General features: G+C 42.1%; 1 protein-coding gene across 5 annotated transcripts in view; it reads right to left on the bottom strand.

The window, feature by feature from the left end:
• Positions 1-22,652: 22,652 nt before the first annotated feature.
• Positions 22,653-26,194, bottom strand: part of LOC103023131 (probable E3 ubiquitin-protein ligase HECTD4) — a 199,212-nt gene continuing 195,670 nt past the window's right edge. For all 5 annotated transcript variants that reach the window (XM_049470710.1, XM_049470707.1, XM_049470709.1 and 2 more), the window contains exon 76: positions 22,653-24,392. In XM_049470710.1, the coding sequence (XP_049326667.1) occupies positions 24,256-24,392 (137 nt within the window). In that variant the 3' untranslated portion in view covers positions 22,653-24,255. The remainder of the gene's footprint in view (positions 24,393-26,194) is intronic.

Here is a 26,194-nt window from a genome sequence, read left to right on the forward strand (position 1 = left end):
TTTTTGCCAATTTGGTCAGTTTGCTTTGTTTGATCTTGAAAGTAAGAGTGTCTGAGTCAAGGATGATGAGATCTGAAATTAGGGGGTATGCGAAGGAGTTGTGAGAGATTTTAAGGGAAGTGAATTCTGAGCATCTGAGGAATCTGAAGTAGGGGGACGGCTAAAAGTATGGTTTGTTGAGCTTGGAAGATCAGTTTGTTCACATGGGGGTTAGGTGTAGTGTAGTTTGTGAAAATGGAGGTACTGTTGGGTTGCATTTGCATGCGGAGCCAAGGATCTGAATTTTTGTAATTGAAAAACGAGAAAGAGAATCAGCAATAGAATTGAATGAACCTGGGATGTGAACAGCTTTAGTGATGAATTGATGCTTAATGGAGTGCCAAGTGAGACGACGGATAAAAGGCATGATTTATAGCGATTTGGAGCAACTTTTATTGAAGATGTGGACCGCGGCGAGATTGTCAGAGTGGAGTAGAATAGATTTTTCTTACCATTCATGTCCCCAAAGTAGGGCAGCGATGAGAGAGGGGGTTTGATACTCAAATGGCAACTGGCAACAGGAAGTGACACCTACTGGCACCTGTCTTTGAGGAGTGGCACTGGCCACGAACGCTACTGGCCAGCGGCGCTCGCTAGTGGCATCTGCCATTCAGAAACGGATACATGCCACTTAGCAAAGACACTTAGATCCATTAGATCCATAAGCACCTGCCTTTCAGGGGAGGCCACAGCGAGCTCTCTTGGCAAATGCCATTAGATCCATAGGCACCTGCCTTTTAGGGGAGGCCACAGCGAGCTCTCGTGGCACATGCCATTAGATCCATAGGCACCTGCATTTCAGTAAGACAATTTGTATATGCATCATATTTATAAATAAGTACTTCTTAAGCACTTAGCGCAAATCATTTATGTACTAGTATGTGTAATAGTATGGGACGGTTCTTCAAGGGTTTCCTGGTCTAATTGATGACAATTAGATTTTTTGTTTTTATAACACTACGAAATCTTTTTTATATTTCTTGGGTTTGGTGTTCAATTACTCCAAAATGATGCAGTAATATTACTTGATATGCATGACAATTCATTCTCCCTATCTACAGCGCCGCCCCCCTCTCAGCTCGCGCTGCGGCTCACTGGAACCCTGCTACATTCCGGGGCACCCCGGATCTGGAACTTCATTGCCGTGTGTTCGCGGAACGAAGCTCCCCATCCTTCAACAGGCGTTGCTGTCTAAGCTCGTCCGCATCACTTCTGTTCTCTCAGATTTCCTCAGTCTCCCCACCTGTACCAAACACCAACTTCTTTCCCCCATCGGCCACTTTTATTTACAACCCAAATCGAACCCAGGGTTGTTCTTTCATCTCCCACCTCCTCCGCTCGGCTTCTTCTGTCCGATCCCTCCACCATTTGTTACGCTCGATGAATACTGCACGTCGAAGCTCCGTTTCTGGCTGTACCTCCTCTGCAACTGAACGGGATTTCCTTCTATGCCGACGCAGCTTCCAGCTCTTTCGATGTTCAGCTATTCACAGATGCCGCTCCGAGGCACACCCGCACGATTCTTCTGCGCTCTCTGGAAATAGATCCGGTCGTCATCGCTCAGTAAAGGTTTGATCCTCAAACGGCAACTGGCAACAGGAAGTGACACCCACTGGCACCTGCCATTCAACTGTGGCAACAGGAAGTGACACCTACTGGCACCTGTCTTTGAGGAGTGGCACTGGCCACGAACGCTACTGGCCAGCGGCGCTCGCTAGCAGCATCTGCCATTCAGAAACGGATACATGCCGCTTAGCAAAGACACTTGCCACAGCTCCTGTGGCTTTGCACACAGTTATACGTGATCAGGCATATTAATTTGAGGACTTTCAGGAATGTGTTGTTATTGGTAGTTGGATTAATTATTTAAATTGAGCAGTTTGCACGTTTGTTTTGGACTTCCATGGACAGCTGATGGGCTATTTTGGACGTGTTTGTGGTAACTTGATTTAATAGAGCAATTGTGGTAAAGGTAACATATTTCAATGCTTATTAAAAACAGGAGAAAGTCGGGCTTGTGTCCTTGTTTTATTTATTTTTTGGTTCACGGGCAAAGATCCAATTTTTTATGTGCACGTATTATGTAACAATCCTACTGTCTCCCTCAGTAGAGGCCACAGCGAGCTCCTGTGACACATGCCATTAGATCCATAGGCACCTGCCTTTCAGGGGAGGCCACAGCGAGCTCCTGTGGCACATGCCATTAGATTCTTAGGCACCTGCCTTTCAGTAGAAGCTATAGTGAGCTCCTGTGGCACATGCCATTAGATCTTTAGGCACCTACCTTTCAGTAGAGGCTATAGCGAGCTCCCGTGGCACATGCCATTAGATCCATAGGCACCTACCTTTCAGGGGAGGCCACAGCAAGCTCCCGTGACACATGCCATTAGATTCTTAGGCACCTGCTTTTAAGTAGAAGCTATAGCGAGCTCCTGTGGCACATGCCATTAGATCCTTAGGCACCTACCATTCAGTAGAGGCTATAGCGAGCTCCCGTGGCACATGTCATTAGATCCATAGGCACCTGCCTTTCAGTAGAGGCCACAGCGAGCTCTCGTGGCACATGCCATTAGATCCATAGACACCTACCTTTCAGGGGAGGCCACAGCGAGCTCCCGTGACACATGCCATTAGATTCTTAGGCACCTGCTTTTAAGTAGAAGCTATAGCGAGCTCCTGTGGCACATGCCATTAGATCCTTAGGCACCTACCATTCAGTAGAGGCTATAGCGAGCTCCCGTGGCACATGTCATTAGATCCATAGGCACCTGCCTTTCAGTAGAGGCCACAGCGAGCTCTCGTGGCACATGCCATTAGATCCATAGACACCTACCTTTCAGGGGAGGCCACAGCGAGCTCCCGTGACACATGCCATTAGATCCATAGGCACCTACCTTTCAGTAGAGGCCACAGCGAGCTCCCGTGACACATGCCATTAGATCCATAGGCACCTGCCTTTCAGTAGAAGCTATAGCGAGCTCCTGTGGCACATGCCATTAGATCCATAGGCACCTGCCTTTTAGGGGAGGCCACAGCGAGCTCTCGTGGCACATGCCATTAGATCCATAGGCACCTGCATTTCAGTAAGGCAATTTGTATATGCATCATATTTATAAATATTTAAGTACTTTCAAGCACTTAGTGCAAATCATTTATGTACTAGTATGTGTAATAGTATGGGACGGTTCTTCAAGGGTTTCATGGTCTAATTGATAGGTTTAGGTTTTTTGGTTTTATAACACTACGAAATCTTTTTTATATTTTTTGGGTTTGGTGTTCAATTACTCCAAAATGATGCAGTAATATTACTTGATATGCATGACAAAAATAATATGGAATTTCTTCTTCAAGAATTACATGGTCTGATTTGATAACAATTATATTTTATGGTTTTATAGCACTCCAGAATTCCACATTTTTGGTATCCAATTGCTCCAAAATCATACAGTAATATCATCACTTCAAATACATATCTGGCATACATGATTATGAGATCTTAAAGAATTTAGTGCTGTAATATAATAATTATTTGATTTGCTTTGTTAATAGCACTCCAAACATTTTCAAAGCGTTACACTGTTCTACAGACAGGCAGTAGTCTTTCTGGTGTATATTTGTTGATTAGACCTGGTTAAACTATGTTTATTTCGATGTTCCATTTTCAGTCTCTGCACGAAAAGCGCGAGCCTCCACTCTTTAGGGTGCGCTGTGCACGCGGTTACCGCAAAACACGCTTTAGACGCACATTTTTCGGTGTAGATAGCGCGACGAGCTTTTTTAAGTGCAGATGACGTGACCGTGTCCAGATAGTAAAGTGCTTTAAAGTTCTATAATATTTACCGAGCGAGGTGTGCCCCAGAAGCGTACGGGCGCGAGCCCTCATTCATACATACGCTGGCTACGAGCCCGAGCGGGGTGTGCCCCCGAAGCGTACGGGCGCGAGCGCTCATTCACACATACGCTGGCTACGAGCCCGAGCGGGGTGTGCCCCTGAAGCGTATGGGCAGCGAGCCCTCATTCATACATACGCTGGCTACGAGCCCGAGCGGGGTGTGCCCCCGAAGTGTACGGGCTCGAGCCCTCATTCATACATACGCTGGCTACGAGCCCGAGCGGCGTATGCCCCCGAAGCGTACGGGCAGCGAGCCCTTCACTTATTCATTTATTATTCATTCGATCATTACATATTCGTTCATTCAGTTATTCATTCATCTGATTATGCACGGTGAATGCCCCCAAACATACAGGCCGCGTGCCTACATTCATACATTTATTTCTTTTATTCCTTAATTCATTCTGCATTCATCCGATCATTACATTACATTTGGCAGATGCTTTTGTCCAAAGCGACTTAAATAGTGAAGTACAGAAATAATAGAAAGTAGAAACAACGTAATATAGGGCCTAAAGAAGGTCAAAGGGAAAGTATGTGATAGAGGAGTGAAGGAGGGGAAGAAGGAAAAGAGGTTAGAAAGAAGGAAATGAGGTTATGCGAGGAGTGCGCCCCCAAGCATACGGGCCACAGGCCCTACATTCATACACGTGGGCGTCGAGCTCGATCAAAGCATGCGTTGCTGTTAGTGAGGGCCATGGACCAAAACATGCATCTAGGTTGGGCGTCGAGCCTATCACGCGTGAGGATTGCCCCCAAAGCATGAGTTGCTGTTAGTAACGGGCTGCGCGCCCTGTAAAACGCTTGGGCGATGAGCCTGCAAGCACGGGGTTCGAACCCTGAAAAAACATGCTGTCTCCCAGGCAGCAAAATGTTGACGCCAGCTTCGTTGAGGACGTGGCTGCATCGTTCCTAAAAGAACGACCAGCGTAGCAGGATGGAGATAGTCAGCGTATTTTAATTAACATTTGACAGGTGAAATCTGACCACTGTTTCGTCATAGGGTAGCTATTAGGTAAAACCAACAGAGGTGCATTAAGATTAGAAGAGCGTGAAAGCAGATAGCGAGCCCCAGAAGTGTAAATCAGACTAGTAAATTAGATTAATTTCTGTAAAATGGCAATCTTTATCTTTAGATTGAGGAAGAGGATTTTGCAATGCCTTTGAGGAGTAAGCGTATAGCTGGATTAGAAAATGAATGTGGATAATCTGACTATTACGACGTGCCTTAATTGATTGGCATCAAAAATTTTCTGCAGAGAGAAATTTGGCTATGTTGTGTAGTATGAGGGTGTACCAGAAAGCACAAACAGTCGTAGCCGAAATAGAACATTAATTGGAGGGAGAGCCAAAGAGGGTAAATAGATGCCAAGCTGGCATGGTTCCAGGAACTGTTTGGCTGCTGGGCAGAGGCATCTGATTTATTATAAATGAAAACGGGACAATGCGACAGCAATGTTATTGCAGTGACAAATTATGAAATTAATTTATAATTACTGATTCCCAGGTAATTAAACTGAGCAATGACATGATCGATGTGCAAGAAGAATGACCTTAATGGATAATCGTGATCAAGGCTTCGTGGTCACAATATATTAATAATTTCAGAGAAAATAATATGTAATAAAACGCACGCGTTCACCACCGGATAATTTCGTGCAGAACTGAAGAGGCAGATCCAGGGGCGAGGATTGAAAAAAAATGAACTGCCAACATTCAGCAAACCATCGCCCTTGGAAGTAAACCCCCAAAATCGACGAACAGAGCGGCGCCGCAAGATTGAGCGCGGCCGAATAAAGGGGCGCTGAGGAGAACAAGTAAAAATACCGGACCACAACCGAGAAAGCAGACCAGAAAAAACTACAGGCGACGCAGCAACCAACAGAGAAGAGACGACGTACCGCCAGCACGGACTGAAGACACCGAGAAAAGAAAGAAAAAAAATAAGAAGAGGAGAGCAGAAGAAAAAACACCCAAGCGAAAATCGCGAGCCCAGAGACATATATATTGATAGATAGATAGATAGATAGATAGATAGATAGATAGATAGATAGATAGATAGAAAGAGATAGATAAATTTATTATTATTTATTATTTAACCCTAATGGAATTTAGGCATCCAGCAGCAACAGCACTATATATAAGAAATAAAGAACAAGAAGAATAAAGAAACATACTAGACACAAATCAAAACACAGAAGAATAGAAAAGATATAAGACCATAAAAACCTAATACATCCGTAAACAGAGCAGAGCAGTTGATGTTGCCCACGGCCGTCAAATAATTAACAGATCAAAGTGCAAGGAGCAATGACATGGATTATAAAGAGACTGAAGCGCCAAGAAACACAAATAAGCATATGTTACAAAATATTTCTGAAAAGTGAATATGTGAAAACCCAATCATGAGTAACTGTACGTGACAGTAAGGGAGGCGAGGTCAGGGAAGAGATGATGGAAAGAATGAACAAGTAAGTGGTAGAATAATGTCCAAGTGGTGCAACTGGATCAAACTCAGGCAGCAGCATCCCGTCCCCGATGGAAGGAGTTAAAGAGTCCAGAAAATCAACAGAACAGCGAACAGGATAAGAAAACAGGAAAGAAGACAGAACAAAAAAAAGAAAAGAGGTAGAAGGGCGGCCAGCCAAAATGTCAAAAGACCGTGGAGAGCACCATATGTGCGGGCGAACGCGCTGGGGGCAAACGGGCTTCTGAAGGAAGGCAAAAAAAGATCCTTATCTTGCAGGATGGCAAAAACCATAGCAGCAGCAGGAGAAACAAACGGCCTACCAAAAGCTGGGCCAGGCACGGCAGTAGCTAAACAGGAGGAGGAAGAGGCCATGGCAGCAGAGGACCCAGGCAGAAACGCGCTATGCGGCACAGTAGCAGCAGCAGATCCAGCAGAAGCACGCCAGGTAGCTCAGGAGCAGCAGCATATCCGGCAGAAGCGCGCCAGGCACCACAGTAGCAGCAGCAGCAGCAGATCCGGGCAGAGGGGCACCAGCAGCGCAGTAGCAGCGAACGGTCCAGCCAGCACGCTGATCCAGGAAAAACGCGGCAGCAGGAGACGATCCAGGCAGGAGTGCGATAGTAGGTGCAAGATCCAAGCGCCAGGCAGCACAGCGACGGCAGATGATCCAGGGAGAGCGCGCCAGCAGGAGAAAGATCCGGGCAGGAGTGTGCCAGGCAGCGCAAGTGCGACAGGCAGCGCAGCTACAGCAGAGGCCAGGGGAAGGCGGCAGCAGAAGAAAGGTCCGGGCAGGTCCGCGCCAGTCGTCGCAGCAGCAGCAGAGGCCAGGGGAGGCGCAGCGAAGGCAGAGGGGCCAGGTGAACCGGTGTTCTGTCGAATTTTGCCACCCCGTCAAACCGCGCTACCCTAGTACAAAAATAAACATAAAAGTGCTAGAAAAAGCCCCATATTTAAACATGCTTTTGCAAGTGCGACAGGCAGCACAGCTACAGCAGAGGCCTACAGCAGGGGAAGGCGGCAGCAGGAAAAAGGTCCGGGCAGGTCCGCGCCAGTCGTCGCAGCAGCAGCAGTCCGAACTCCACACCGAGGCAGCGACCGCCTGAAGGACCGGGACAGCTGGCTACCACAGACTGGTAGAACATCAGCAGGAGTTTCTGGCAGATGTTGAAAGACCTAAGCCTTCTGAGGAAGTACAGTCTGATCTGTGCCTTCCTGTAGAAGGAGTCAGTGTTCACTGACCAGTCCAGCCTATCATCCAGGTGCACACCAAGGTATCTGTAGGATTTGACCCCCTCCACATCGACCCCCTCGATGGAGATTGGCTGCTGAGCAGAGGGGCTGGACCTTCTGAAGTCTATGCACATCTCCTTGGTTTTGGAGATGTTCAGCTGCAGATGGTTCATCTTGCAGCACACCACAAATTCCTCAACCAGGGTTCTATACTCCCTCTCATTACCATTTCGCACACACCCCAGGATTGCAGTGTCGTCAGAGAACTTCTGCATGTGGCGTGACTCCAAGTTGTATTAGAAGTCTGATGTGTACAGTGTGAACAGGACTGGAGAGAGAACAGTCCCCTGTGGTGCTCCTGTGCTGCTGATCACTGTATCAGAGGAGCAGTCCCTGATCCTGACATGTTGTGGTCTCCCAGTAAGGTTGTCAGTGATCCAGGTGACCAGGTGCATGTCCACCTCCATCTTCATCAACTTGTTTCTCAGCAGAAGATGCTGGATGGTGTTGAAGGCACTGCAGAAATCGAAGAACATGACCCTCACAGCACCTCCCCCTTGTCCAGACGAGAGTGAGCTCTGTGCAGAAGATAGAGGATGGCATCTTCCACTCCCACCTTTTCCCGGTATGTAAACTGCAGTGGGTCCTCAGCATGGTGAACCTGAGGTCTGAGGTGGTCCAGCAGGAGTCGTTACATGGTCTTAATCACGTGACATGTCAAAGCAACTGGCCAGTAGTCATTCAGCTGCTTCAGGTGTGTCCTCTTTGTGAACTGGAACGAGGCAGGTTGTCTTCCACGTGGCAGGAACCCTCCCTAGATGCAGACTCAGGTTAAACACATGTTGGAGGGGCTTACCCAGTTGAAGAGCACATGCCTTGAGCATTCTGGGGCACACTCTGTCCGGGCCAGCTGCCTTCCTGGGGTGAAGTCTCCTCAGCTGTCTCCTGACTTGGTCTGCAGTAAAGGTTGGTGGACTGGAGGAGCTGATTTGTCTGCCAGCTGATAGTGTTGATGGTGGTGGTGATGATGAAGATGGTGTAGGTGAGGATGAATGTGGTAATGATGAAGATGGTGGAGGTGAGGGTGATGGTAGTGGTGATGATGAAGATGGAGGAGGTGAGGATGATGGTGCTGATGGTGATGAAGATGATGATGGAGGTAAGGATGGTGGTGATGATGATGAAGATGGAGGTGAAGGTAATGGTGGTGATGATAAAGATGTGGAGTTGGAGTTGAAGGTGATGGACAAGGTGATGATGGAGGGGGCAGCTGGAGCAGTACAGTCAAACAGTCAGGACAGTCAAACCTGTAGTTGTTATACTGGTTTGCTCTGTCCACACCCCCATCTACTGGGTTGCCGTTGTTGTTCTTGCACCCAGTGATGGTTTTCATTACACCACAGACTTCCTTCATGTTGTTGTCTTGCAGCTTCTTTCCATCTTTTTCCTGTAAGACTCCTTGGCCTCTTTAAGACGTACCTTGAGTTCCCCCTGTACGCGCTTCAGCTCTATCAAGTTTCCATCTTTGAACGCCCTCTTCTTTTGATTGAGGAAAGCAGCGTACAGTCTTTGTGGGAACAGCAACATCCATACAGAAAATCAAGTAGTCTGTAACACAGTGAGTCACCCCCTCAATGTCCTCTCCATGTGGGTGCAGCAGCACACTCCAGTCAGTGGTGTCATAGCAGTCCCTGAGGGCTTCTTCTGCTTCAGGAGTCCAGACTCTGAATTAGCGTGTGGTAGTGGGCTGCCTCAGTACCAGTGGTTTGTACTGAGGCTGTAGGAAGATCTAACCAGCGGTGGTAGTGGAATAGCCCTGTATGCATCCCTCACATTAGCATACAGCAAGTCTATGGTCCTGTTTTTCCTGGTGGGACAGTCCACAAACTGGAAAAAGGCAGGCAGGGTAGAGTCCAGCGTAATGTGATTAAAATCACCAATACTCACTAAGTACATTTTATAAAACAAGTACATTTTATTACATTTTATGTTTTAATCAAGGACTGAATTTTGCAAAGCCCCGTTTAGCCAGAAATACAGGAACCTAGCACATCTAACCAACACAGCAGACATTTGAAGCACTTGGGGCTTTTATTTTAACTGGAAAGTCAGAGGGCTGAATTGGAGACAGAGGGCTGAACTGCTTGGAGAAGAAGGGGATATATAAATTCTGTCCGTTTTTGCATATGGAATGCCTGAAGGCGTTATGAAAACACATGTTGGCGTTATGTTACACGCTCTTAAACTCCTGGCGGCGCCTCGCATTTATTCTAAGGCATAAAAGTAAGCCCTAAATGGCGTTTTGGACTGCATTTTTTAAGCATTACGCACGCTTTATGTGCCGTCACACCCAGGTGAATTCTGACCTATGGGGCTTGCCACTGCTTGATCAGAGATGAACTGGCCATTTCGCCACAGTATCTGCCATCATTGCATCTTACCAGGACATTACTTTTTTCTTGTCTGACATTGACGGTCATACTGCGCTGAGATCAGGATGGAGGCTATCGGGCTGCTGCGAGAAATATCTGAGACAAACTTCATGTTCATTGAACATCTTGTACAAAAGCTGCTAAAGCTTTCAAATAAGCTCCTCCAGGGTGAGGACATGGACCTTTTACAGGACTTGAACTAGTGGCTTGCTCTACTGAATGTGTTCGTAAACTGCGCTGACACCGAATTTGCTGATCTCTGGCATGCCGTCACAGATAGTAATGCTCCTGTGACTCCCACAAAACGGCGACGTACATTCAGTAAGAATATGAGTCGGTATTTGGTTGAAGGTACAACTGGACAGAAGGCTGCTGACGAGACAGAATTACGATTGCTGTTTTACAGTGCAATTGACAATCTGCTTGGAGAGCTAAATCAGCGTTTCAACGAACGAAATACTCAGCTTGCTCGTGCACTTGCTGCTTTTGATCCAAAAAGGAATCTTTGGACATAAACCTTGTGAAACATATCACAGACCTAGCCGGTTCTACCACAGTGGAGGAAGAGTTTGTTGTGGCAAAAATATTTTTCAAACGCGAAAAAGAAACTAAGTGGACTCTAAAACGACTCCTTCAGAACCACAACAGAACATTGAAAGCCATGCCAAGCGTCCTGATTGCGATGAATCTTGCTTTAACATTTGGTGCCTCCACAGTCATTTTCAGAATGTTTTTTACGGACCACAGATGTTCTATGCACCATATTCGCAAGGCAAAGCTTGTACAGCTAGCGTTCGAGCGAGATCTTACAAGAAAATGTACTAATGAATGGAAAGAATAGGTCCTAAGGAGGTTCTGCTTGGACTCCCGTCATCTACAACGTTTCTAATGGTGAGTCAACATATGGTTTTACCAGATGGTTTATGGGTTTTGAACTTGGAAAGTAATCACTGTCTTGTGATTTTTTTCCTTCATTGGGGATGTGAGAGAACCGAGAGGGAGTTTGGGGGGCCGTCCCCAGGGGCTGCAGCAGACCTGAGCCGACGAACAGAAAAGCCTGAAGAGCTTCAAAAACAACTCAGGGTACTGTTTCATAATTCACAAACTCTATAAAAGATTCACACCTGCTTTTGATTTTATAGACACATAAAGGTGTGAATAGTATTGATGATTAATGCAATCATTTATTTAATTTGTGGGATAATACATACACATTGGGTTTAGTTTTCACTATTGGCCAACAAGTAATTAAGGGTAATTTTTCATAAACTTTGCAACTGATTGAGTAATCAATATTTTTTAGTAAGTGATCTTACAGGAGTTTATTAAAAAGAATTTTCATTAGGATCATATATGCAAGCATTCTGAGTAATTATAATAGTTACACACATTTGATGTTTAGATTTCATAAGTGCTGGATAGTTTCTTGTTTTTGTTATGCTTATCAGTGGTAAGGGGACTGTGGGATAGAAGTGTGACACTAGTATATATTCTATTCTATAATATTCTTTCAGATTTTGATAAATTTATTTTGATTTTTGTTTAATAGGTAAATTCATTACAAATTAAAGGTCAATTTATTATAATCTGTAATCTTCTTAAGCATTTTATGTTACTGTATTGTAGAAAACAATAATGTCAAAAATGGGAACAAATGCTGCAAAACAGATCACTCCGGTTGATGTGGTTAAAAAGAATAATCCATTAATTAAAGGTATTGCAAAAGTGTCCAAAAAGTGGAATCAACGATGGGATGCCATTGATCAGCCGTGGCCTAAGGAAGGGACTCTTAATCCAGATGTAATTAGTGTGATACGAGTGCTTGTCTCTACACATAAGGCGGGGCAAAAGACAGGGAAGAAGGGTGAGAGGCGCAAAGAAAAGAGGAAAATGGAGCTTGGCATTCTTCAATTGTTTGAAGCTGAGGGACAGAAAATGATTAAAGCAGCTAAGGAGAAGAGAGAGAAAGGTGTAGAAGAAGTAGGACAACGTGCTAAAGTAATAGAAAAACAGATGACAGAAATCAATGTACCTTTTTCACATGTGGATCCAGTGAAGAAACCCCCACCTTATGAGAAGCAGGTGAACTTTGAGGAGATCTATCCTCAACTCCCAGTGATTAGTCAACAGGGTGATTACCACATTACCACGTGCAGAAACAACCATAAAGATGTACCCAAAATCCAAGAAGAAAACCACACATCTGACAACAACATGTGGACAAAGGATCAGAAGGACAAGAGATGAAGAAGAAGAGGAACAAAGTGATGGGGAGAAAAAAGGGGTGGATAGAGTTCAGTAATCAGAAGAATGTTGGCTACTGCAGAAAGAAAAGGAGATAAGACAAGAAAGAAGGACTACCCTACAGAAGTTGAAAGTTCTACTGAAAGTGAGCATGGAGACAATGATGAAGATTCAGGAAGTAAAGATTTTCCCTATGAAAATAGACAAAGGGCTATAAGTGAAGTGGAAAGAAAAATAGACCAATGTCTTTCATGTTTGGATGAAGCAAGTCACCCAGAGAGACGAAGAGCATTGGAAAATCGAATAGAGGAGTTACGAGGCATGTAGGATAAAAGGTAGATAGACAATATTCATTGAGGTCAAGAAAAAGAAAGACACCTGAGAAGATGTGTCCAGTGATTGTTTGAGGACAGAATTTGGAATATAAGCCATGGCAGAACACTGACTTGTCAGATGTACTTGAGAAACTGCCTACTCTTCAAGATGGAGCACATCCTTGGATTTCAAAATTGGAAGAGATTATGGTGGGGACACACCCAGCAGTGGGAGATGTCAAGCGACTTTTGGCAAATCTCCTGGGGGTTCCAGCCATGGAAGAGATTTTACAGACAGCTGGACTGACCAGATATATAGTGAGTGCTGTGAATGATTCAGAGCTGTTTTCGGCTGTTAGAGGGCAAATGTGGAGAACATTGAGAAATATGTTTCCAGCAAATGTACATCCTGATAATATTATACTTGACCCATTGGGAGAAGAAGAAAATCCAAGAGCTTATGTGTCAAGAGCTCATCAAGTTTGGAGAAATGTTACAGGAAATGATCCAGATCTGAACCAAATGGAGCAATCGATTTTGAGAGCCAAGCTGCAGAAGGGGCTGCCATTACCAGTGAGAACTAAACTGGCAGAGGTGGTTGGTCTTGGAAGTATGGCAAAAGTCATCTACACGGATCATATTTCGCATCAAGTGGAATTGTATCGAAAGAGAGAGCATGATCGAAAAGAACAAGATCAAGACACCCTAAGAAAGCTGAACCAAATACAATTGGTGGATTCCAAAACCAAAGAAAAAAAACAGGCTCTGGTGATACAGACTCAAACTCCGCAACCTCATCAGGTGTTGCAACCTCAACCTCAATCAACACAGACACCAATTCAACCATCAATGGAGATTCCAGTAACTTCCTGGACACAACCATTTTATGGACAAGGCCAGACGTGGAGAGGAAGGAGCAGAGGAAACATGAATAGAGGTCCAGGAGGACGATTTGATCCGTATTTTCAACAGTCTACAAAATTGTGGACAGTTAGGCCACTTTGCTCGTGAGTGCAACGGACCAGTAGGGAATTTCAGAGGAAATTTCAGAGGAAATCAAAGAGGAGGATTCAGAGGCCAAGCAAGAATATCAAGAGGACCGGTGAACTCGATGAGGGGCCCAGAACCAGGATTCTAGGGGTGCCCAGAAGACTCGAAAGGGGGGTGTCAGCTGGTAGCAATAGGGCCGGAGAGTGATCCAACAATAGAGGTGAAAGTTAATGATCGACCATTGGAAGTTTTAGTAGATAGTGGAGCTGCTTTCACCTGTATTTGGCCTGAAGATGCTATACACCTCCCCATGTCTGGACAATGGATTGGGACGGTCGGGTTTGAGGGAGTAAAACAGCTGATTCCTCTCACAGAACCAATTGAGCTCTGCTATAAACATCAAAAGACTAAAATACCAATTTTGGTATCAGAACATACACCCATTGCACTCCTAGGACGAGATGCTTTATGTAGACTGAACTGTACGATAAAATGTATGCCAGACGGCTGTCTGGTGGAAGTACCACATGATGTTGTCCATCAATTAATGATGACAGAAGAAGTAGGAGAGTCTGAAGTGTTTTGGATTGGAAATTTAAGTGCTGAACTTTTGGAGCCAGCCAGAGTGTGGGAGAAGTTCTTGACAGCAAACCTACCTGATGCAAAGCTTACAGAGTATCCATTTCACTGTACTCTCAAATACTTCAAAGATGCTGCAAAATCAAATGCGGAAGACTGGCTGAGTCATCAACCTAAGGAAGTTCAACTTCAGTCAAGTTGTATCATTTTGGGACCACAAGGTGCCGCTATGAAGATAGAGGTAAATGACTATTTAAAGGAAGTATTTGACATTAAACACAGTGTCCCACATGTGACTTTGTTGGTCTCTGAGAATTATGAGCAGAAACATCTTGGAGAAATGATGTCGGAAGCGGAGAAGGCTGTGTTCACGCCTCTACAAGAGAATCCGGCTATATGCAGGAGTGAATCAGCGATCAGCGATTTTTGAAAATCATAATTGCTGTACAAGGAAAAGGACAACCACAAACTGTACGGATGACACATGAATCAATATGAAGCTGATTCTCTGAAGATGGAACTGTTACGACAAGTACCACAATCTCTCTGGTCTCAACATAGTACTGATATCGGACTTGTGAAATCAGCTCAACCAGTGAAAGTTGAACTCCGACCTGAAGTCAAACCTTCATGGAAGAATCAATACCCGTTGCCAGAAGAAGCTGTTCAAGGGATTGGACCACAAATTGAAGGTCTTCTGAAAGCTGATGTTCTGAAGATAACACAGACTCCTCAGAGTAACACTCCTTTGTTACCTGTGAAGAAACCAGATGGTTCTTATCGCTTAGTACATGATCTGAGAGCAGTGAATGACGTAGTGGCTGATTTTCCAGCTGTGCCGGATCCACATACTTTATTAGATCAGATTCCTTCAGATGCAACACATTTTACAGTGTTAGATTTATGTGGGGCATTATTTAGAGTTCCACTTAGTGTAGAAAGCCAAGGGTTGTTTTGATTTACGTACAATGGACAGTTCTATGAGTATAAAAGGTTACCACAGGGATTTAAACATAGTCCTCACATTTTCAATAAAGTTTTGAAGGATGATTTGGCAGGATTAGAGTTGTCAATACAAAGTAAAGTGATCTTTTATGTAGATGATATCGCTATTTGCAGTTCATCGAAAGCAATTTGTCATGATGACTCAGTTAAGTTGTTACAAATACTAGCAGAAAAAGGTCACAAAGTCTCTCAGAAAAAGTTACAATATTGTCAGGAGAAGGTAACTTATTTGGGTCAGACAATATCACAGGGACGTATAAGTATTTCTGACAAACAGCTAGAAGCAATTCATAAGGTTCCAAAGCCCAGGACAGTCAGGGAAATGATGACGTTTTTGGGTATTACTGGGCATTCCTCAGCATGGATAGAGGATTATGCTAGGTTAATGGGGCCATTAAGAGCTATAATTAAAGACACAGGGAATGCCAAACTCCATTGTCAACTTTCCTGGACACAAGAGGGCATATTGTCGTTTGAGACAATTAAAAAGAGGCTACAAGAAACACCTGCACTAGCGCTTCCAGATTATTCTAAGAATTTTCTGTTGTATGTCTCCACATTCGCAGGAGGTAAATATGCATGTGCTGTTCTTTGTCAGCCAACAGGGACAGGAACTAGTCCTCAATCTATTTCGTACTACTCTACTACATTTTCAGAAGTAGAATTGGGGCTACCATTGTGCTACAGAGCACTAGTGGGGGTTTATTTGATGTATGAAAAGGCATCTGCTGTCACAATGGGCTATCCAGTGACAATTCTTACCCATCACAGTGTTAGGAATCTTTTGAACCATGGAAAATATACATTGACAGTGCCAAGGCTTAGAGATTATCATAGGCTCCTTGAACAGGAGGATGTCACGTTAGTTAGGTGTGTTACAGCAAACCCAGCTGAAACTTTGCAGACTCCAGAGGATGGTGAGCCACATGATTGTGTACAAGAAGCAGAGCGATACTCAAAGCTTAGATCTGATTTGCAAGCCATCCCATTACATAATGCAGACGTAGAATATTGGACTGATGGATCCTGCTATTGTGTAGGTGATACATTAAGTGCTGGTTATGCAGTAGTGAGAGCCCAGGGCTCTGATTTTGTTGTTGAAAAGGCTGAAATAGTACCGCAGCCTGCATCTGCTCAATTAGCAGAACTTGTGGGGCTAACAGAAGCATGTTTGTTGGCAGAAGGCAAGCAAGTAAACATTTATACAGATTCCGTATAGTTTGAACGTGTGTCATTTGTTCGGAGCAGTGTGGAAGAATCGGGGGTTTAAAAAGACGGATGGAACTCCAATCAAACATCATGAGCAAATATTGAAGTTGTTGCATGCAATGATGAAGCCCAAAGAAATAGCAATAACAAAATGTGCAGCTCATCAAAGAGATGCTTCTAGGATTTTGCAGGGCAATAGAGCAGCTGATGAGGCAGCTAAGGCCATTACAGGTGCAGGTAAACTAGGCAAAGTGTTTCTAGTTACTCATGAAGTAGACATGGAAGACAAGATTACTCTGAGAGATGTAATTTTGATGCAGGAAGCGGTTTCTGACATTGAAAAGCAGTTGTGGCTAGATCGGGGTGCCACCCAAGATAAGTCTGGTTTATGGAGAAATCATGAAGGGCTCATAGTAGCGCCCCCAGATCTGTTAGGTCTAATGATTCAGGAGGCACATGAGTTAGCCCATGTTGCAAAGGGGGGAGGTAAGGAGAAAGATTATGAAGGAATATGGCTTTTGGGGACCGTATTTGCTTGAACAAATTGATTATGTCATTGGCAGGTGTACAATTTGCCTGAAACATAATGTTGGAAAGGGGGTAATGGTTCCGCCTGGGTACTTTCCGACTCCAAAAGGTCCTATGCGAGAGTTAGTTGTGGACTTTGTTGATTTTGATGATTAAACCAGTTGAAGGCAAGAGATATATGCTAGTGGTAGTGGACAGGTTTTCACGTTGGCCTGAAGCTTAACCAAACACAAGGATGCTCAATCTGTTGCAAAGTTTTTTGTGTAGGGAAGTTATGAGCAGGTGGGGTTTTCCAGATCTGATTTCTTCGGATAATGGAAAAGAGTTTGTGGACCGGACAGTAAAATTGATGTTGCAAAAATTGGGTATTACGCAGTGCCTTGGTGCAGTTTATCATCCAAAAAGTCAGGGAATTTGTGAGAGGATGAATGGTGTTTTGAAAAATCGAATTGTCAAAATTTGTCAGGATACAGGTCTAAATTGGGTAGCAGCACTTCCATTAGCACTAATGGTATGTCGCTCAAGTGAGCTGCGTGACTTACACATGACATCTCATGAGTTGGTTACAGGAAGACAAATGCCGACGCCCTGTTTTCGAACAAGTGGAAAGGGTCCAAGCTTAGCCCTTTTAGAAGATGACATGAGAGCCTATGTAAAGTACATGGGCAAACAACATAAGAGACTGTCCACATACGTTTCTGACAGGCAAAGAAAAGAGGAGGTGCAGGAGCGACTGGAGGAGCAAAAGAAGAGCACAGTGCAACCAGGAGACAAGCTGTTTGTGAAGGTGTTTCGAAGAAATTGGTATAATGAACGCCGTGAAGGTCCTTTTGAAGTAGTTTGTTGTACAGGAACTGCAGTTAAAGGGTCTCCAACCTGGTACCATTTGTCACATTGTGTTAAAGCTCCAAAAGATGAGGCACCACACCCACAGGAAGGAGATGTGGCAGACCATGCAGAGGAAGAGATACAGCAGGAGTCACAAAGACAAGTTCCAGAAGAAGAGAGTGTCCGAGTTATGGAGGGGATTGACGACTCTGTGCATATTGCTGATGTTGTCAGGAATAACTCATCAGACAATGATCACGAAAGAAGATTTGAAGACATCAACTTTCAATATGTCCCAGAACAAGCAGAACCACTTCCAGTTGAATGCAGAGCAGCAAATGACACAGAGAACTGTGATCCCAATGCAGATAAGCTAGAGACTCAAGATAGGAGCCCACAACCAGTTCGAAAAAGAGTCGCTACGAGACTTATGACGGACGTGACTTTAGGGAACTCTACTATCACAGTATTGACTGCTATTAAGGGTACTATTACCATCCCAAAAAACTACTATTACACCTCAGAGCACCTTCTATTACAACAATAGCACCTGAAACAACTGTTATTAAAGTTAAGTTGGGTAGGACAGTTTATCTGCCTTGTAGCTGTGGGAGGTTTAATACTGCAGGAAATAATCCACCAAGGTGGCAACATAGTAGTGGTAAGGAACTGGTGTTAGCAGGGCCTGAGGTGAATAGTGTACCTCATGATCAAAGGAAGTATGTTTTGTATAATGACATGAGATGGTTTAAAGTATGGAGTGATTGTTCAATTCTAATGCGTAATGTAACCCAAGAAGACCAAGGAGAATACATATGTACGTATTTGGAGCCTAATTTTAGATTTATGCCGCTTCTGAATGTGTGGCAAGCTGGGTATATAACTCATAGAGTGTTGGTTGTGATAAAAGATTTAAGTCCAACTATTACTGCAAAACCTCAGAATCAATTTCCTACACTAACCACTCCAAGGCAAAATGGTTCACAAATAAAGCAGCATATTGTAGCTTTGGATATTTTTAAGAATAGTACTACAACAGCCTACTATTGTAGTTACAACAGAGAAGGGAATTAATGTTACTACAGCACAGGTGACAATGTACACGTCAGCCATTTTAATTTCTAAAGTAGTGGAACAGGCAGTGAATATAACTTAAAAGCCCATAATACAACTAGAATCGAGCATGAATAGAAGTAATGAGATTTCTGAACTTAGTTATAAATTGAGAGCAGAAAATGACTGGGGATCATCTATTAATATGACAAATTTAACTGACCAGCAGGAAGATTTTGACAGGACACTGACTGACATGACTGACCATTACCGTGCAGTTCGGAAGAGAGATACTAAGTGGAAGGCATATGGCTTTGATTCTCAGGTATTACAAACAGCAGATCCATGGATAAATAGGAATTTATGGTTTCAGCAGATAACTCATTCTGTAAGGGTGGGTTACCATAGAAAGGGTCCGTGTGTAGTAAAAGTTCCAGCACCGGGAACTTGGTCTTCAATTTTAGAAGCAATTCCAGAACCATTGCTTTCAGAATGTCAGTTTTATGCATTATCTTGGCTATTATATAAGCAGCAGACTACTATTGAAGCACAAATGGCTATATCTAGATTTTTGTTTCAATCTGGAGGTAATTGTACTTGGATGAAGGATATACGATATGTAAACATATTAGATCAGCAAGAAGATGTGCAGTCAGCAATGCCGGATGCAATGGAAGTAACTTCTGTTAAGGCAGACGAATGCATTTGTTCAAATAATACACATGGGGGTTCAGGAATGTTTATGGGGTTATCAGAATGCAACAATTATGTGATACAATTAGATTTAAGTAAACATAAAATGAGGGATGGTTTGTCTGAAGTGACTTTCCAGGTACCACACCTCAAGCAGAATAGAACTGTGATGGCAGAGCATGAACCATTGCCAGGAAATGTAACTATTGGTAATTGTAAAGATATTTGGTGGGTCTGTGGAGATAAGGCATATATATTTCTGCCTTATGGCTGGATAGGTTGCTGTTATATGGCAACATTCAAGCTTCCGGATGAGGTTTATATGCTTCAGAAGGATGAGCCGTCTAATGTTGTCCAATCAAAGAGACGGAAAAGGGAGATGGCACAGTTTCACAATTTGGAAGCGTATCATTGGAGGATTAGTATAGGAGAAAAATGGGGGATAGGATTATTTCCCTGGTATGGGGTGACTTTTTTAGCAGATCATATAGATAACATTACATACATTTTGCAAGGCTTTGCTAATGAAACAATTAAAGGTTTTGAGTTTTTGTCCAATACACAAAAAAAGTCAAAGATTAACATTGCTGAAGCATGACATGGCTTTAGATTATATTTTGGCTAAACAAGGTGGATTATGTGTAGCTTTAAATTTGACAGGGGATGCCTGTTATACATTGATTCCTAATAGTACTGACAATGTTACTAATGTTATAGAGGCATTAAAAATATTAGGGATGCTTTTGGTCCTTCACAAGGTGCTGGTTGGTCTGTTAATGCATGGTTGCTTGAGAAATTTGGTCCAATGGGAGCATTGTTAGTGCAATTATTGGGAGCAACTTTGTTATCTCTGTGTGTGTTATGTTTTGCTTTTGTACTCTGTTATTGACTTGTGCTAAGGCTATGATATTGAGGTGGATAGGAGATCGGGTCCAGATGCCATTATTAAATAGGACTGACTCAGACGATGACTCACAGGAAGAAAGTGTAGTGGACGGTGACATGGTGGAAAAATATCCATTTTAATTATTTAACCTTTGTATACTCTTGATACTTAAGTTTACTATTCACACAAATATTTTACTCATATGCTCTTATATAGGAGTGTATCTGGAAGGATATTTTTGCTAGAATTAAAACTATTGTTGTTTGTTATTGTAACTGTTTACTTTGTCTCTCTTCCATTGTACACGATACTGGTTGGTGTTTTCTTTCTTTCTTTCCAGATGGATGTTGGGAAAGGCCACAGTTTGGATGTGTGGCTATTCTGGGACTTTGTTGTGCAAAAGGACTCAAATGCTTCAACATGGACAGTACTGGGACATAATGCGAAAGACTCTGAACTCGGGATCTGTGATAACAAGCCTGGGAGCCAGCTCATCATTCCCTCTACGTTGGGGAGGAGTATTCTTCTTTTTTATATTTCTGTATACATGTATGATGTTATTGGTTTGTATCCTATTACTGTTTATTCTACGACTTATTTTAGACATCTTTTAATGTCATGTACTCTGCTGTTTAGTTTGTTAGTCTGTAGGGGTGCTGCTACACTGTCTAACATGGTGCTTGTCATTCTCTGACTCATTTTGGGGAGCAGGTAAATTGGAACCTTAGATGTTTTGTTCTTTTCTCGCGTTAGGGATATTGGTGTTAGGCAGGGACAGGTCCACTGTAGGGACCGATGGGTCGACTAGCCTGAACGTGGATATTATTGTTTTAGTTTCTGGGGTTTCAATTGTATGTGCTTTACCTTAAGTCACTAAAACAGCTTTTTTGTTACTTCCTCCACTTTAATTAATATGGACTATGGCCGCCTAGGGGGCAGGAGGGGCCGTGAGAGAATTTTTCCTGTCTTGTTTGTTAAATAACTCATATTTTGGGATGGTTGCCTGCCTGACAGGTTTTCGCTCTCACATTCCTTGATTTGGTAAATCATTGTGTGCTGGAAGACACATATTTTTGGGAAACTGTTCTGGTATGCACCTGTTGATGTGTGTGTATTGCTTTTATTTCTTTTACAAGACTTTATATAGTCTCGAAGGGGGGAAATATGACGTATATTTTCAGCATATGTATTTTCTTTATATTCTCTTTATATTTTTCTTTATACTCTTTCACTAATGCATGTACTGTAGACTCCGCCTATGACTGTCTATGGCTATGTAGGTTTAAGTGTTTCCAGATGTGTACCACAGACCTTTAAAAGGGGCTACAAAAAGTGGACAAGAGAGAGAAGAGGAACATCGAATTGGGCAACATCTCTCTCCAGGGCTGGCCTAGGAAGCCTTGTAGATATTGTCTTAGTTTTTGTAATAAATCATTGTATTACACTTAAGGCAATGTCTGCGGTGTCTTCTTCCTCATCTTCAAGCATCTTCACAGCAAAGAGACAGCGGTAAACGACAGAGGTAAATCTATTATTGGCTGTGCAGTTCATGACGAGGTCTTTCTGAGTGGCGGATGTGGTATAGGGCATGAGATTAGTTCATAACACACATTTTATATTTTTATATTATATTTATATAGGCTTTGTAACTTGCTTTATATCGGTGCTTAAATCCGCCCTACCAGGTAAACTTATATGCCCACCCACTGAAAAAGTTCTGGCAACAGCTCTGGACAAGTGTTCCTTCCTGGATATAGAAAGTTATATGACGATATAACACGAGTGAAGACTATCCTGGTCATAGCGAGGTCGCTAATTTCAGACGTACTTTTAGTGGTAGACTGTGGGGAGGAACACCAAGTAAAGTACTCAGGGAGTACAGTACTCAGGGTAGTACATAGTATAGTTAAAGAAAGCTATAAGGGAGTGGCGGCGAGACACAGTTGTTGGGGCTAAATTAAAATTAGGTTCACACTGCGGCTTGCTACAGCTGCTTGCTACAGTGTAATTAGTTTGGACGCTCTTCCCAGAATCCTGGCCCAGATCTTGGCTTGTCCTCTCCGTCATCTGTTTTGTCTTTGCTAAAAACTATCTGTAATGTAGGGAACAATGTTTAGGATTTGAGTTTTAGAATTGCTAAATGAGTGAAAGGCAGACAATGTGTTTATGATTTAGTACTTACTAAAAGTAATAAAAACAAAACAAAACTGTAATATGTTTTTTTAAAGGCTAATGCAAAAACCTGTGGATACAGACAATATACATCAAGAGGTTTATTTTATTGTAATTATGACACAAATCAATATCATCTCTGAAGAATCCTTTCGCACATCTATATTATGTCTCAGATGTGCAGAGGTAACACAGGAAAGGTCAATGCAACCATAAATTATTACAATAAATATCAAGTACAGCACACATATTTTTGTTCTATTTTTTTCTGCATATAACTGTTGACAAACTCATTCTTCCTCTGTAATACCGACAGAGAGATTGTATTTTATAGCAGCAATCACATCAAAATGCACTGCATAAATAAACCCAGAACACTGTGTTTTACACATTGTGTGGAACGTCTCTGATAGGAGTTTTAAAGTGGAATCTATGTTACAATTGCTCCATTCAAGTTACGTAAAATATTTCACTAATAGCATGGAAAAGAGTAAAATCCATTTATGTTACAGTAAACGCAGGTAATGTCTTAGAATGTCTTTTACAGATAAAGATGGACCACTGTAAACCCCACAAAACAGCCAATTCAAATAGCCAAACATATTTTTTGTGTTTATTTTTGGAAGAACAAAGTGAAAATGGTTTTACAAACCTAAAGCCATTTTGGTATTGGAGGGGATGTGTATTGGAGAAAACTTTACAGAATGCCCTATAAAATATTGAGCAGAAAATTGAAGAAAGCCTAAACCTAAAACCATGGCATGTGCATGGCTCTCACTACTGATGTGGCAGAAGAAGAAGTGTAGTAGCATAGATGCATACATCGAAAATGTCGAGTTCTACACTCTTCTGGTTGCTTCAACAAAATCATGACCAGAAATCTAATTTGCACATTCAACAAAATTTCAAATGATAAACCTCAGCTTTCTCACATAAGCAACCAAAATGAAGATAAACAAAGTACAACTTAATATAATACTATAGCTTAAATGCACCTTTATCAATACAGGCAGAAAGTTCCGCAAGTACACTCAGAGCAGTCCATCAGTCTGTTACAATACATCTAGGCATATATGCCTGTCCAAAACCCATGCTAAGTTTAAGTTGCACGGTTGAACCAGTAGCATGAAAAGTTCAATTTAGATATGAATCTTAAGTCCATTTTAGCCTTTATAATATATAAAGAGGTAGTCCTTTCTGAAGTCAATCTCAATATGCATGTAGTCATTTTGATCCACACATCTAAACTCATCTTCAAACCTTAAGCAGCATTGCTGTGAATTAAGCTGTGTAAATAACCATCAACAAAGCTGAAAAGAAAAAAGACAGTAGTGCACAGCAAGAAAAATACATAGAAATAAAAAAGGAGACTTTAGATTAATCACAAAAGAAAGTGCAAGAGAGCAAAACACAGGGAAATGTTTGAAGAGAATGAAAACAGAAAATGCAAGGACATTCTCTTTCTTTGGACAATAAAATAACTCTCATTACCATCCACTGAAAAAAGGTGGCACTGCTTAAAGCTCTGATTCAACAAAACTTTTTTTGTTTTGTTTTTATGAAGGCATGCAGGGCTGTGGCCCCTTAAGTCTGTCTTAGTGTGGGACAAATGAGAATTCAGTTTGTCCACATTTTTTGGAAATAATATATAACAGGAAAAAAGTGTATGCAGTGTAGCATGACGACTGTCTCTATCCACTGAGGGGGTCCTCACGGTAGTGTATAGCGTAACGTAACTTCTCCAGCATCACATCAAGGGAGGAGTACTGGGGCAGCTTCACCATGAACATGCAGGTTTCCACTCGAATGTGTCTCAAGTCTGGTGAACCTAAAAAACAAAATATTAAACACAAACGATAAGTGCTTGCGGAAGCAGTTCTTTATACTTTATTTTTAAATCTAAACTTCACATTGTCCTTACATTATCCTACACAAAACTTCTGGATTAAGTCGGCAGCAAATCAGTTTTAAAACAAACACCTTATGTTTTAAGTGACTTTTAACATTGTTATTTACATCTTTTCAGCCTTACTAGGATTAAGTCATAAAACTTCCCCTGTTGTGATCTGTTAAACCCCAGGACAAAGTCTCCCATGGTTTAAGGAAGTTATGTTGCCACAGTGCATTTTAAATACATGAAAAAAATCAGGAAATGTAAACAAATGTTATTTAATCTGATGGATTGTAGGGGTGTAAATCACAAGATTCATTACGAAACGATATGATAGGATTATTTTAGTCAGCGATACGATAATGTACGATACCTCAAATTATGTCACGATACGATTCGATTCGGTTCAATACGATTTAATGCGATTACAAACTGTTCCTTTTCTAAGAACTCACAAATGCAAACAAAATATATTTTGAATGTTTTATTATTCAATGTCAAATGCAGTTTAATCATAAACAGTAAACAATAATTCACTTCAGCACTTTAATTTCCATTATTTAGGTTCCATTTGAGATCAAATGCAGAAGAAAATGTATATAAAAAAAAAGCACCTGATATATTTAGAGTTTATAATGTGTTTATGAATGTTGGTGATGAATAGTCATTTCCTGATTCAGTAGGGTCTTAACAAATATCACAAAGCATTGAAGAGTTACACTGCATTATATTAGGTGTCCACCAGGCGTCTCCAAAGTGTTCATAACCTCTCCAGAGCGCACCTGATCTAATACAAAGATACACAAGTAAATCTGTCTCTGTACAACAACAGTTTGTAATTTTTTTGTTTGTTTGTGATAAAATAAATGAATGTAAGTCTATTTCAGAGTAATATTAATATTTTTTGATGAAATGACACAAAATCACACATAGGCGCGCTGTGGGTGCACCTTTGTTCAGCAGAGGGATTTTGGTGACAGCGGTTAGGCATGCCCCACCCCCAGCCATTAGGAGACCAATCAGGGAAAATTACGTACCAGTGTTTTTGTCTAAGGGTGGACTATTGGTGTAAATAGGTTTCAATCACTTGGTTCAAAAGACAATCACTCAAGAAAAATAGATGTTTGTGGACCAATAAAAAACACAGAATCTAGAAGAGGACAGACATCCTTAGCTTTGTATTCACGTACAACTTTACGTGAAAACATTACATGTGGTCGATAGGAGTTTGAGAATATGACGTTGCGGTTGCGCTGAAACTAAACGCATGTTTGTGAGGAGAAGTGAGCAGGGGAATAAAGGACTTTTTTTTTTGGATATTTTATCTGCGGTTCAGTGCTGTATTGTAAAGGCAAGGCAAGTTTATTTATATAGCACCTTTCACACACAACGGTCATTCAAAGTGCTTTACAAACTAGAAAATACACAGAGAAGTCAAATAAAAAAAAACATGTAAAAGATTAACAGTAAAAATGGAAATAAAAACTAAAATAAGAATAAAGCAAGATTGATTCAAACATGATTAAAACAAAGAGAAGTAAAATTAAAAACATGTAAAAGAACAACAAGGAATTAGAAATAAAAATAAAATAAGAATAAAGCATGAATAAAACATGATTGAAGAATAAAAGTGTACAGGGCTGCAGTGTTTTAAGCTGAGCTAAAGGCCTGATCAAACATGCAGGTTTTCAGTCTGGATTTAAACATGTTTAGTGCTGGTGCTCTTCTAACACTCTCTG

The sequence above is a fragment of the Astyanax mexicanus genome, chromosome 22 (genome assembly GCF_023375975.1).
Source record: "Astyanax mexicanus isolate ESR-SI-001 chromosome 22, AstMex3_surface, whole genome shotgun sequence".
Classification (NCBI taxonomy): Eukaryota; Metazoa; Chordata; class Actinopteri; order Characiformes; family Acestrorhamphidae; genus Astyanax; species Astyanax mexicanus.